We start from the raw sequence: 12500 nt of genomic DNA on the forward strand, positions 1-12500 counted from the left end.
GTGGTTTTTAACCAGTGGTCCTTGAGGGGGTGGGGGTGGTCCCCACTAGGACAGTGGTTTTTAACCAGTGGTCCTTGAGGGGGTTCCAGGTGGTCCCCACTAGGACAGTGGTTTTTAACCAGTGGTCCTTGAGGGGGTGGGGGTGGTCCCCACTAGGACAGTGGTTTTTAACCAGTGGTCCTTGAGGGGGTTCCAGGTGGTCCCCACTTGGGCAGTGGTTTTCAACCAGTGGTCCTTGAGGGGGTTCCAGGTGGTCCCCACTAGGACAGTGGTTTTTAACCAGTGGTCCTTGAGGGGGTTCCAGGTGGTCCCCACTAGGACAGTGGTTTTTAACCAGTGGTCCTTGAGGGGGTGGGGGTGGTCCCCATCAGCTAGATCAGGGGTTCTCAACCTGTGGGTCGCGACCCCTCGGGGGTCGCGACCCGAATTTTTTTAATTTTTTTGCAACTGAATGGCTGGAAAAAGGAAATGAAGAGTTTACATATAGTACATGCATACACCTTCCCTCATGATTATATCTGGTTTCAGTATTTATTTATGGTGTATTGTCTCTATTATTAAGGTTATTGTAGCAGTCAATTTATATTGGGGGCGGGAGGGGGCGGGGCGGGGGTCCCGAGACATTGCCAAAGCATTTCCGGGGGTCCCCGGCCCAAAACGTTGAGAACCCCTGCCCTAGATGATGGAGAGTTGGTAACCAAATGGAGCCTTATAGATCTTTAACTCTTGTAGAATCGTCCTCCGTGTTTGTTTTACACCTAATGAAAGTTGGCAAATTGACAATACAACAAGAATGTGGACTCTCTATGGGACAAACTGTACTGTACTGTACTGTACTGTACTGTACTGTACTCTATGGGACAAACTGTACTGTACTGTACTGTACTGTACTGTACTGTACTGTACTGTACTCTATGGGACAAACTGTACTGTACTGTACTGTACTGTACTGTACTGTACTGTACTGTACTCTATGGGACAAACTGTACTGTAGTTGAAAGGCCATGGGTTTACAGTTGTGTCTGCAGCATTGAGCATCCTACCAGTTGTGTCTGCAGCATTGAGCATCCTACCAGTTGTGTCTGCAGCATTGAGCATCCTACCAGTTGTGTCTGCAGCATTGAGCATCCTACCAGTTGTGTCTGCAGCATTGAGCATCCTACCAGTTGTGTCTGCAGCATTGAGCATCCTACCAGTTGTGTCTGCAGCATTGAGCATCCTACCAGTTGTGTCTGCAGCATTGAGCATCCTACCAGTTGTGTCTGCAGCATTGAGCATCCTACCTCGGCATGGCAGCATTGAGCATCCTACCTCGGCATGGCAGCATTGAGCATCCTACCTCGGCATGGCAGCATTGAGCATCCTACCTCGGCATGGCAGCATTGAGCATCCTACCTCGGCATGGCAGCATTGAGCATCCTACCTCGGCATGTCCTTGACTGATTTCCCAAACTGAGGGTCCGAGGCGGTGGTATGGCTGCCGTCTTTCAGCTGGTGGGCCTCAGAAACCCTCATGGCCACATACTTCTGTGAGCCTGTATGTAATGGAGGCACACGACAATGAAAACAATGAGTACATGTACAAGGAGTACATGTATACAGTGGTTATTTAATCATGAAGTAGTTAAGACGGCACAGTTTGTTTCTAGAGCCTGGAGTAGAAGACAAGTTCAGCTCTTCCAGTAGGTCAGGGTTCCCCAATAGGCGGCCCGCGGGCCATTTGCGGCCCGCGGAGCGCCCACCTTGTGGCCCCTGGAAGAATTTTTAAAAAAAAAAGTTTTTTGTTTTGTTTTGGGGGGGTGTCCCAGATATAAATGGCATTAAATGGGGGTCAGTAGCCTATGCATGTAAAACTGGGCACCCCCTCAAGGACCACTGGTGGTCCCCGAACCACTGGTTGAGAACAATTTTTAATTAATTAATAAAACAATAAAAAAAACAATGTTTCGCGCGTGCGGACTCGGCCCCCAGCCTGGTTCCCTAGTCAAAATATGACCCTTGAGGAAAATGTATTGGGGAACCCTGCAGTAGGTCCATGTGTCTCCTAGCCTGGCATCACTGAATCCTATGAGTGTGGCCGCGCCAGGCTATGTGTCTCATGTTACAGGCCCAACAGCACATTTTATTTTATGTTGTATATTATGTAATCTGCCATCTAAGAATCGTGGGGTTAGTTGGGAGTTAGTTTAGTATTCACTTGATCATTTGCTAACTGTCATGTCGGTGTATTGTCATTGTTTATGTAAAGTGTAAAAGGTGTCCTGTAAGCCCATATGGGCGGGGCTTCTTCGGAAGCCCAGCCCATATGGGCGGGGCTTCTTCGGAAGCCCAGCCCATATGGGCGGGGCTTCTTCGGAAGCATGACACTTAAATAAAGAATCAATCAATCATCATCACACCCCGATGGCGGAGGAAACCATGCAAGGAACCAACCTGCACATCGGGAGCAGTTAGGGGTTCAGAGTCTTGCTCAAGAGTCTATTCGACACTAACTCTGGGGGAGCCCACAGGGATCCAATTAGGAACCTCGCGATTCCCAAACGGCCGCTCTACCCCTGAGCCACAATGTAACAGAAAGGGGGTCTACTGGTGCGCCTCAGCCAAACGAGGCGAGTGCGTCACAAGTGCAGGACAACAGCAATCGTAGAAGAGAACACACTGGAGCAGCTCGGACAATTAAAGCCCGTCCGGGGAATCGAAACGGAAACCTTTTGGCAACAAGGGCGCTCCTCTAACCCTTTATAGGCCACCGCTGCCCCTGGGTCGGGAAGTGATTGGTCATCACTCAGCCAACACCGCTGAAGTGCCCTTGAGCAAGGCACTGAACCCCCAACTGCTCCAGTGGAGCTGCTGGCCAACAATCAGACTGACGTTGTACTGGGCAGCTCCCGGGTTTTAATGTGTGTGTCTGTCTGTGTGTTTCTATGTGCGTTGCTGAAGATGAGCACTTGTGCTCATCTACTACCCTGGGTAAAAAACAAAACAAAAAAAACTACTGCATTCCTCTGAGGTCTAGTAGCATCGAAACGTTATTGAACTAATGCCAATGAGTTAGAAATAATTCTAAGAATGGACACATGCCTATAATTCTATTGATAAACCTCGCTATACCTTTATTATAATGTGGAAGAATTCTGGCCAGTTCAACATCATTTGTACTTTTAGTAGCTTAAATCCACAAGCTCACTGGTTTTCTCTGGTGTAATTTCCCCATTTCTGTTCAAAGAAACATTTTTGGATTTAGTTGTAAGCTTTCAGCTGCAACCCAATTTATTTAATGTATGCCAAAGTTTTGTACGGTTGTTGAAATAAGACTTCTTTGCTTCCTTTATGTATTTTCTCATTACATAACTGTAACAGTCTCAACATGTCCCTGTTGCTGAAATCCAAACAGAGTTTTGCATAGTGTTCCTCCAGGGTCATTTTCATTGGTGAACGGTGATACATTAACAAGTGCTTTTAAGAACATAGTTTGAAAAACTTTGCATGCTCAATATCGCCAATTTGCGCCCACTTTTTTTTGTTTTTTTTGCATCTCACAAAAAAACAACATCATGTTTTTACAAAGCACTACAAAACTACAAAACTACAAACAGAGACCCAGGAAGTGAATTATCGCTATGTAACAAACGGGTGCCGCGATTGTAATTGAATTCACCCAAAGGGGATCACATCATTTAGAGAAATGAGGTGCAAATCAAGCTTGTTTTGAGCCAAAAAGAAGAATACGAGATAGTACGATTCTTTACCATAGACAGCACAAGCCAGCAGTGTTATGAGAGCATATTATAGATAAACCAAAGTAATACCTGGTAGTTGTCGCGGGTAGCCCAGGATGGGGAAAGCAATGATCAACGACGCGGCCCCTCCCGCCAGGAAGCCGATCCACCACGCCCCCACCCACAGGGGATTCTCTGGGGTGATCTCTGTCCTGTGGACACATTAACACATTTAGACAATAGGACAATATAGGACAATATAGGACGATTCTACAAATACCTTATAAATCATGACAGTTTTCTATGTCAGTGGTTCTCAAAACATTTTCATGTCAAGGACCCCCAAAAAATATATGTAATTGGCTGCCGACCCCCACCTGAAAATATGTTGTTCCAGGGAACCCCCCCAGAAGATTTGAGTTAAAAACGTTGAAAGAATATGCAGGTAAAGACAGGCAAATCTAGTGCCCATAATTGCCCGTTAACTCCTCTTTTGCCGAATAAATAATGAGCCTAGACATTAAAAGGGTTGAAACCCAACCGCTCTATTCCATTCCAGTGAAAGAGAAGACTTACTTGACGCCGACCTCTGTGTAGATGGTGAGGAAGTATCCTCCCAGCAGGTAACCCGCGGCCGGGCCCACAATGGCCGCCGTGTAGAAGACCCCTGTAGGGAGAGAGAGAACGACACAGAGTCAGAAGCCAAATTCCAATACCCAAAATATCGGCCACTCACACTCAGTCACTCCAGCAAGGTAAATTATGGTGAAATTGGTTGGTGGTATGTGATTGTCACATTTCAGCAGGTTACCAATTTCACCGTAACACCACCCTGCACTGTCTCACTTCCCCTTTGTTTTCCCCACTGTAACTGTAACACGCGCACACGCACGCGCACGCGCACACACACAGCTCCAGACAGACCCCTGCACTGTCTCACTTCCCCTTTGTTTTCCCCACTGTAACACGCACACGCACACACGCACACGCACACACACACACACACACACACACACACACACACACACACACAGCTCCAGACAGACCCCTGCACTGTCTCACTTCCCCTTTGTTTCCCCTACTGTGTATACGTCCAGGCCTGGGGGGGGGGGGGGGGGGGGTTCAAAGGTTTCTATTGTTCCCTGAGACAGAATTGGCTTTTTCTCCCCGTCTGATCAATGAAATAAACTCACAATGTGTCGCAAATAATGCGACACATTGTGAGCCTGTAGATCGGCCTCTTTCAAAAGGTTTTGTACACATTGGGAACTTGTGAAATGGGAGAAAAGTACTGCCGTAGCAGACAACCTCCAGGTTCAAACACAATCCTTCTAGGTTCAAGGCTCGAAGATATAAGTTGAGGTGAAGAAGATGCCAGCACTCATTGTATGTCCTTTTACATGATTTTATTTACCTCTGAGAATGAAAACGTACGCGTTTCGGCCTGTATGGCCTTCCTCAGCGTTTGACAAACACTGAGGAAGGCCATACAGGCCGAAACTTGTGAAATGGGACATCCTGCAATAATGAGCACTTTTACTTTTAGTACCTTTTGATGTGTGGGAGGGGGGTTTTGGGCATGTGTGTGTGTGTGTGTGTGTGTGTGTGTGTGTGTGTGTGTGTGTGTGTGTGTGTGTGTGTGTGTGTGTGTGTGTGTGTGTGGGGGTTAGGGTTAGGGTTAGCTCATTCATTGGGGCTGTCCGTACTCTTTGGAGTTGGGCGATCCTCTTTGATCATTACACTGATATGGCGTTTTGAAAGGGGCCGCCTGCCTGCCGAGGAGGGTTAGGCTCAACTCAAGGTTGATGCAGTACAATTTAAGACATATTTATTATGCTCAGAGTGAGAGCGCCCTCAGAGCAGACCCTGGTTCTGCCTGGTTCACGGAAGTCATTTCTCTATGGAGAATAACATGGGGTCATCTTAAAATCGTTTCATATAAGTATTGTGTTCCAAAAATGGAACCAAGTATTGTGTTCCACAAATGGAACCAAATGGACCCTAACGGGTCCATTTGGTTCCATTTGTACACTCAGAGTTAAATTAACAGTGGTTTTACAATATAAATTGGGGTACCAGAGATAGAAATGCCATTAAATGGGGGGTCCGTAGCATAATGTGTGTGAATTTGGGGGTCCATGAAATTAATGTGTTTTCGGAATCACTGCTAGAGCCGTAAAAATCCTCCCTTATCGGGGGTCACTGGCATATGTTTTCAAATGGGGGGTCCGTGGCCTAATAAATGTTGATTTGGGGGTCCTTGACACGAAAAAGTTCGGGAACAACTGGCCTAAACCATGAGAGGTGCCCACAGTTATTTTGACTTGAGAGCTACTTTCAAAATGACCAAAAGATCTGCACACCAAACAAATGTATTATCCCATTGCTGAAAAGTACTTGGAGGCTTTGGAATAGCAGCGATGGCGTTAGGAATATATAATACCAAATACTTATTTGTTACATTTTTTTTGTACGTTTAGGCCCTAAACGTACAAAAACATTAACAAACTAGAAAAAGTGCCCTTCTGGGCACAGGTCTCCACCAGGAGGATAGGAGTGTGTGTGATGTTTGGCAAAATGTTTAGGAGTAATATAATCATGTTTTGTGTGTGTGTGTGTGTGTGTGTGTGTGTGTGTGTGTGTGTGTGTGTGTGTGTGTGTGTGTGTGTGTGTGTGTGTGTGTGTGTGAGAGAGAGACACGGCTTGGCCTGTTGTAGCGCCACCATGAGGCTGATTTGAAAACTGTCAAGTGGCATTTCTTCCTCAGCCTAGTGGGAATATGCATGCACAGTTTCACCGCAATCGGACGCTGCGTTGAGTAGTTGTGGCGATTTGTACAAAACGGGTACAAAGCGGGCTACTCCTGAAAAGTTTAGAAGACAATCGTAGGCAATGAAGGTGGATTATGAGAAAACAAACAAATCCATCACATGACTATGGAGAGCATGTGTACCGATTTGCGTGAAATTTGGATAACATCTGAAGGAGTAATTCCAGGCAAAGGTTTTTCCTTGGCCTCTAGGGAGTTGGCATACAAAGTTATCCACAAATCCGTGCAGTTGGAGGTAAAAACACTTTTCGGCCAGTTATAGCGCCACCATGAGGCTGAGTTGAAAATGTTCACGTGGCATTTCTTCCTCGGCCTAGTGGGAATGTGCGTGCGCAATTTCACGGAAATCAGACGATGTGTTCATGATTTGCAGCATTTTGTTTGAAACTGAGCACTCCTGCGAACTTTGAAAGCCAATCTTAGCCAATCAGGATGGAGTCTGAGAAATCTGAAAGACCAGTTTCGTTGAATGGCTCTAGAGAGACTGTGTACCAATTTGCGTGATGTTTGGACAAAATCTGTAGGTGTACTGTCCAAAAACTTGTTTTGCACAAAGCGGCCTCCTGGTGGCGCTATAACAGGCCGTTCTGGAAATTTTGGGGCAGAGGTTCATTGTTGGCATCCAGGGAGTGTGTGTGCAAAATTTGGCATCGACCGGGTTAACGGTGCCGAAGATTAGCTGTTCACAGACGGACGGACGGACACACGGACGGAGTGCAAAACATACTCTCTCCCCATACCATGCCTTCGGCCTGGTGGAGACAACAAGTATTTGGTATTGCTTCATTATTTCTTTATTGCTTTACCTTTGTGTATGGGTGTGTGTATCTTTATGTATTTAACTGCATGTCTAATTCCGTAGATTAGTATTGTTGCAGTTGAGATGAATAACAGCCTAAATCCATAATTTATTCTGACAAGAGCCACTTTATGAGGTTATGTCATGATGACCTTGATTGTGCCAATTCTATGCAGCAGTGTTTGATCTCATGATAATTATGTCCAGCAGAGTACTGTTTTAACTGCCTTGTGTTAGATTGGTCAGATCTTGATTGAATGTTTGTGATTGGTGCTCTTTTTCTTTGATCCTTTCCGTTTGTGCTTGTCAGAAGCAGTGAAGTTGAAGTAGAGAGAGGCTCAGAGAGCACATATCTTGTCAGAAGCAGTGAAGTTGAAGTAGAGAGAGGCTCAGAGAGAGGCTCAGTAGAGAGAGGCTCAGAGAGTTGAAGTAGAGAGAGGCTCAGAGAGAGGCTCAGTAGAGAGAGGCTCAGAGAGTTGAAGTAGAGAGAGGCTCAGAGAGTTGAAGTAGAGAGAGGCTCAGAGAGAGGCTCAGTAGAGAGAGGCTCAGAGAGTTGAAGTAGAGAGAGGCTCAGAGAGTTGAAGTAGAGAGAGGCTCAGAGAGTTGAAGTAGAGAGAGGCTCAGAGAGCACATATCTTGTCAGAAGCAGTGAAGTTGAAGTAGAGAGAGGCTCAGAGAGTTGAAGTAGAGAGAGGCTCAGAGAGAGGCTCAGTAGAGAGAGGCTCAGAGAGTTGAAGTAGAGAGAGGCTCAGAGAGAGGCTCAGTAGAGAGAGGCTCAGAGAGTTGAAGTAGAGAGAGGCTCAGAGAGTTGAAGTAGAGAGAGGCTCAGAGAGTTGAAGTAGAGAGAGGCTCAGAGAGTTGAAGTAGAGAGAGGCTCAGAGAGTTGAAGTAGAGAGAGGCTCAGAGAGCACATATCTTGTCAGAAGCAGTGAAGTTGAAGTAGAGAGAGGCTCAGAGAGTTGAAGTAGAGAGAGGCTCAGAGAGCACATGTTTTTTCTACCACACACCTTGTAACCATATAAGACATTTTGTATCGCCTGTATTTTTCCTTTACATCAAGTAAAGTGTTACAACTGATACTACATGCGTCAGATTATTTGTGCTCACAGTTTTTGAAGGTAATATATTTTGAAAAGTGAACCGAAAATATACGCCTATATACGCCTCTATACCCCTCCTGTTACGCCTCTATACCCCTCCTGTTACGCCTCTATACCCCTCCTGTTACGCCTCTATACCCCTCCTGTTACGCCTCTGTACCCCTCCTGTTACGCCTCTATACCCCTCCTGTTACGCCTCTATACCCCTCCTGTTACGCCTCTATACCCCTCCTGTTACGCCTCTATACCCCTCCTGTTACGCCTCTATACCCCTCCTGTTATGCCTCTATACCCCTCCTGTTACGCCTCTATACCCCTCCTGTTACGTCTCTATACCCCTCCTGTTACGCCTCTATACCCCTCCTGTTACGCCTCTGTACCCCTCCTGTTACCCCTCTATACCCCTCCTGTTACCCCTCTATACCCCTCCTGTTACCCCTCTATACCCCTCCTGTTACGCCTCTATACCCCTCCTGTTACGCCTCTATACCCCTCCTGTTACCCCTCTATACCCCTCCTGTTACCCCTCTATACCCCTCCTGTTACGCCTCTCTACCCCTCCTGTTACGCCTCTGTACCCCTCCTGTTACGCCTCTATACCCCTCCTGTTACCCCTCTATACCCCTCCTGTTACCCCTCTATACCCCTCCTGTTACCCCTCTATACCCCTCCTGTTACCCCTCTATACCCCTCCTGTTACCCCTCTATACCCCTCCTGTTACCCCTCTATACCCCTCCTGTTACGCCTCTGTACCCCTCCTGTTACGCCTCTGTACCCCTCCTGTAACCCCTCTATACCCCTCCTGTTACCCCTCTATACCCCTCCTGTTACCCCTCTATACCCCTCCTGTTACCCCTCTATACCCCTCCTGTTACCCCTCTATACCCCTCCTGTTACCCCTCTATACCCCTCCTGTTACCCCTCTATACCCCTCCTGTTACGCCTCTGTACCCCTCCTGTTACGCCTCTGTACCCCTCCTGTAACCCCTCTATACCCCTCCTGTTACGCCTCTATACCCCTCCTGTTACGCCTCTGTACCCCTCCTGTTACGCCTCTATACCCCTCCTGTTACCCCTCTATACCCCTGTTACGCCTCTATACCCCTCCTGTTACGCCTCTATACCCCTCCTGTTACCCCTCTATACCCCTGTTACGCCTCTATACCCCTCCTGTTACGCCTCTATACCCCTCCTGTTACCCCTCTATACCCCTGTTACCCCTCTATACCCCTCCTGTTACGCCTCTATACCCCTCCTGTTACCCCTCTATACCCCTCCTGTTACGCCTCTATACCCCTCCTGTTACGTCTCTGTACCCCTCCTGTTACCCCTCTGTACCCCTCCTGTTACGCCTCTATACCCCTCCTGTTACCCCTCTGTACCCCTCCTGTTACACCTCTATACCCCTCCTGTTACCCCTCTGTACCCCTCCTGTTACGCCTCTATACCCCTCCTGTTACGCCTCTATACCCCTCCTGTTACGCCTCTATACCCCTCCTGTTACGCCTCTGTACCCCTCCTGTTACCCCTCTATACCCCTCCTGTTACGCCTCTATACCCCTCCTGTTACGCCTCTATACCCCTCCTGTTACCCCTCTATACCCCTCCTGTTACGCCTCTATACCCCTCCTGTTACGCCTCTATACCCCTCCTGTTACGCCTCTGTACCCCTCCTGTTACGCCTCTATACCCCTCCTGTTACGCCTCTATACCCCTCCTGTTACGCCTCTATACCCCTCCTGTTACGCCTCTATACCCCTCCTGTTACGCCTCTATACCCCTCCTGTTACGCCTCTATACCCCTCCTGTTACGCCTCTATACCCCTCCTGTTACGCCTCTATACCCCTCCTGTTACGCCTCTATACCCCTCCTGTTACGCCTCTATACCCCTCCTGTTACCCCTCTATACCCCTCCTGTTACGCCTCTATACCCCTCCTGTTACCCCTCTATACCCCTCCTGTTACGCCTCTATACCCCTCCTGTTACCCCTCTATACCCCTCCTGTTACGCCTCTATACCCCTCCTGTTACGCCTCTATACCCCTCCTGTTACGCCTCTATACCCCTCCTGTTACGCCTCTATACCCCTCCTGTTACGCCTCTATACCCCTCCTGTTACGCCTCTATACCCCTCCTGTTACGCCTCTATACCCCTCCTGTTACCCCTCTATACCCCTCCTGTTACGCCTCTGTACCCCTCCTGTTACGCCTCTATACCCCTCCTGTTACGCCTCTATACCCCTCCTGTTACGCCTCTGTACCCCTCCTGTTACGCCTCTATACCCCTCCTGTTACGCCTCTATACCCCTCCTGTTACGCCTCTATACCCCTCCTGTTACGCCTCTATACCCCTCCTGTTACGCCTCTATACCCCTCCTGTTACGCCTCTATACCCCTCCTGTTACGCCTCTATACCCCTCCTGTTACGCCTCTATACCCCTCCTGTTACGCCTCTATACCCCTCCTGTTACGCCTCTATACCCCTCCTGTTACGCCTCTATACCCCTCCTGTTACCCCTCTATACCCCTCCTGTTACCCCTCTGTACCCCTCCTGTTACGCCTCTGTACCCCTCCTGTTAAGCCTCTATACCCCTCCTGTTACGCCTCTATACCCCTCCTGTTACCCCTCTATACCCCTCCTGTTACGCCTCTATACCCCTCCTGTTACGTCTCTATACCCCTCCTGTTACGCCTCTATACCCCTCCTGTTACGCCTCTATACCCCTCCTGTTACGCCTCTATACCCCTCCTGTTACGCCTCTATACCCCTCCTGTTACGCCTCTATACCCCTCCTGTTACGCCTCTATACCCCTCCTGTTACGCCTCTATACCCCTCCTGTTACGCCTCTATACCCCTCCTGTTACGCCTCTATACCCCTCCTGTTACGCCTCTATACCCCTCCTGTTACGCCTCTATACCCCTCCTGTTACGCCTCTATACCCCTCCTGTTACCCCTCTATACCCCTCCTGTTACGCCTCTATACCCCTCCTGTTACGCCTCTATACCCCTCCTGTTACGCCTCTATACCCCTCCTGTTACGCCTCTATACCCCTCCTGTTACCCCTCTATACCCCTCCTGTTACGCCTCTATACCCCTCCTGTTACGCCTCTATACCCCTCCTGTTACGCCTCTATACCCCTCCTGTTACGCCTCTGTACCCCTCCTGTTACGCCTCTATACCCCTCCTGTTACGCCTCTATACCCCTCCTGTTACGCCTCTGTACCCCTCCTGTTACGCCTCTATACCCCTCCTGTTACGCCTCTATACCCCTCCTGTTACGCCTCTATACCCCTCCTGTTACCCCTCTATACCCCTCCTGTTACGCCTCTATACCCCTCCTGTTACGCCTCTATACCCCTCCTGTTACGCCTCTATACCCCTCCTGTTACGCCTCTATACCCCTCCTGTTACCCCTCTATACCCCTCCTGTTACGCCTCTATACCCCTCCTGTTACGTCTATATACCCCTCCTGTTACGCCTCTATACCCCTCCTGTTACGCCTCTATACCCCTCCTGTTACGCCTCTATACCCCTCCTGTTACGTCTCTATACCCCTCCTGTTACGTCTATATACCCCTCCTGTTACGCCTCTATACCCCTCCTGTTACGCCTCTATACCCCTCCTGTTACGCCTCTATACCCCTCCTGTTACGCCTCTATACCCCTCCTGTTACGCCTCTATACCCCTCCTGTTACGCCTCTATACCCCTCCTGTTACGCCTCTATACCCCTCCTGTTACGCCTCTATACCCCTCCTGTTACGCCTCTATACCCCTCCTGTTACGCCTCTATACCCCTCCTGTTACGCCTCTATACCCCTCCTGTTACGCCTCTATACCCCTCCTGTTACCCCTCTATACCCCTCCTGTTACGCCTCTATACCCCTCCTGTTACGCCTCTATACCCCTCCTGTTACGCCTCTATACCCCTCCTGTTACGCCTCTATACCCCTCCTGTTACGCCTCTATACCCCTCCTGTTACGCCTCTATACCCCTCCTGTTACCCCTCTATACCCCTCCTGTTACGCCTCTATACCCCTCCT

At 48.8% G+C, this 12500-nt stretch overlaps 1 protein-coding gene across 1 annotated transcript in view; it reads right to left on the bottom strand.

Annotated features, from left to right (window-relative positions):
* Positions 1–12500, bottom strand: part of slco4a1 (solute carrier organic anion transporter family, member 4A1) — a gene marked incomplete at its 3' end in the record, with an annotated part of 45036 nt that overhangs the window by 23871 nt on the left and 8665 nt on the right. The window contains exons 3-5 of the mRNA XM_079490627.1: positions 4296–4386; positions 3810–3931; positions 1424–1535 (exon numbers count right to left, since the gene is read on the bottom strand). Coding sequence (XP_079346753.1) covers positions 1424–1535; positions 3810–3931; positions 4296–4386 — 325 coding nt within the window. The remainder of the gene's footprint in view (positions 1–1423; positions 1536–3809; positions 3932–4295; positions 4387–12500) is intronic.

Source organism: Electrona antarctica, assembly GCF_951216825.1.
Source record: "Electrona antarctica genome assembly, chromosome: 2".
Classification (NCBI taxonomy): Eukaryota; Metazoa; Chordata; class Actinopteri; order Myctophiformes; family Myctophidae; genus Electrona; species Electrona antarctica.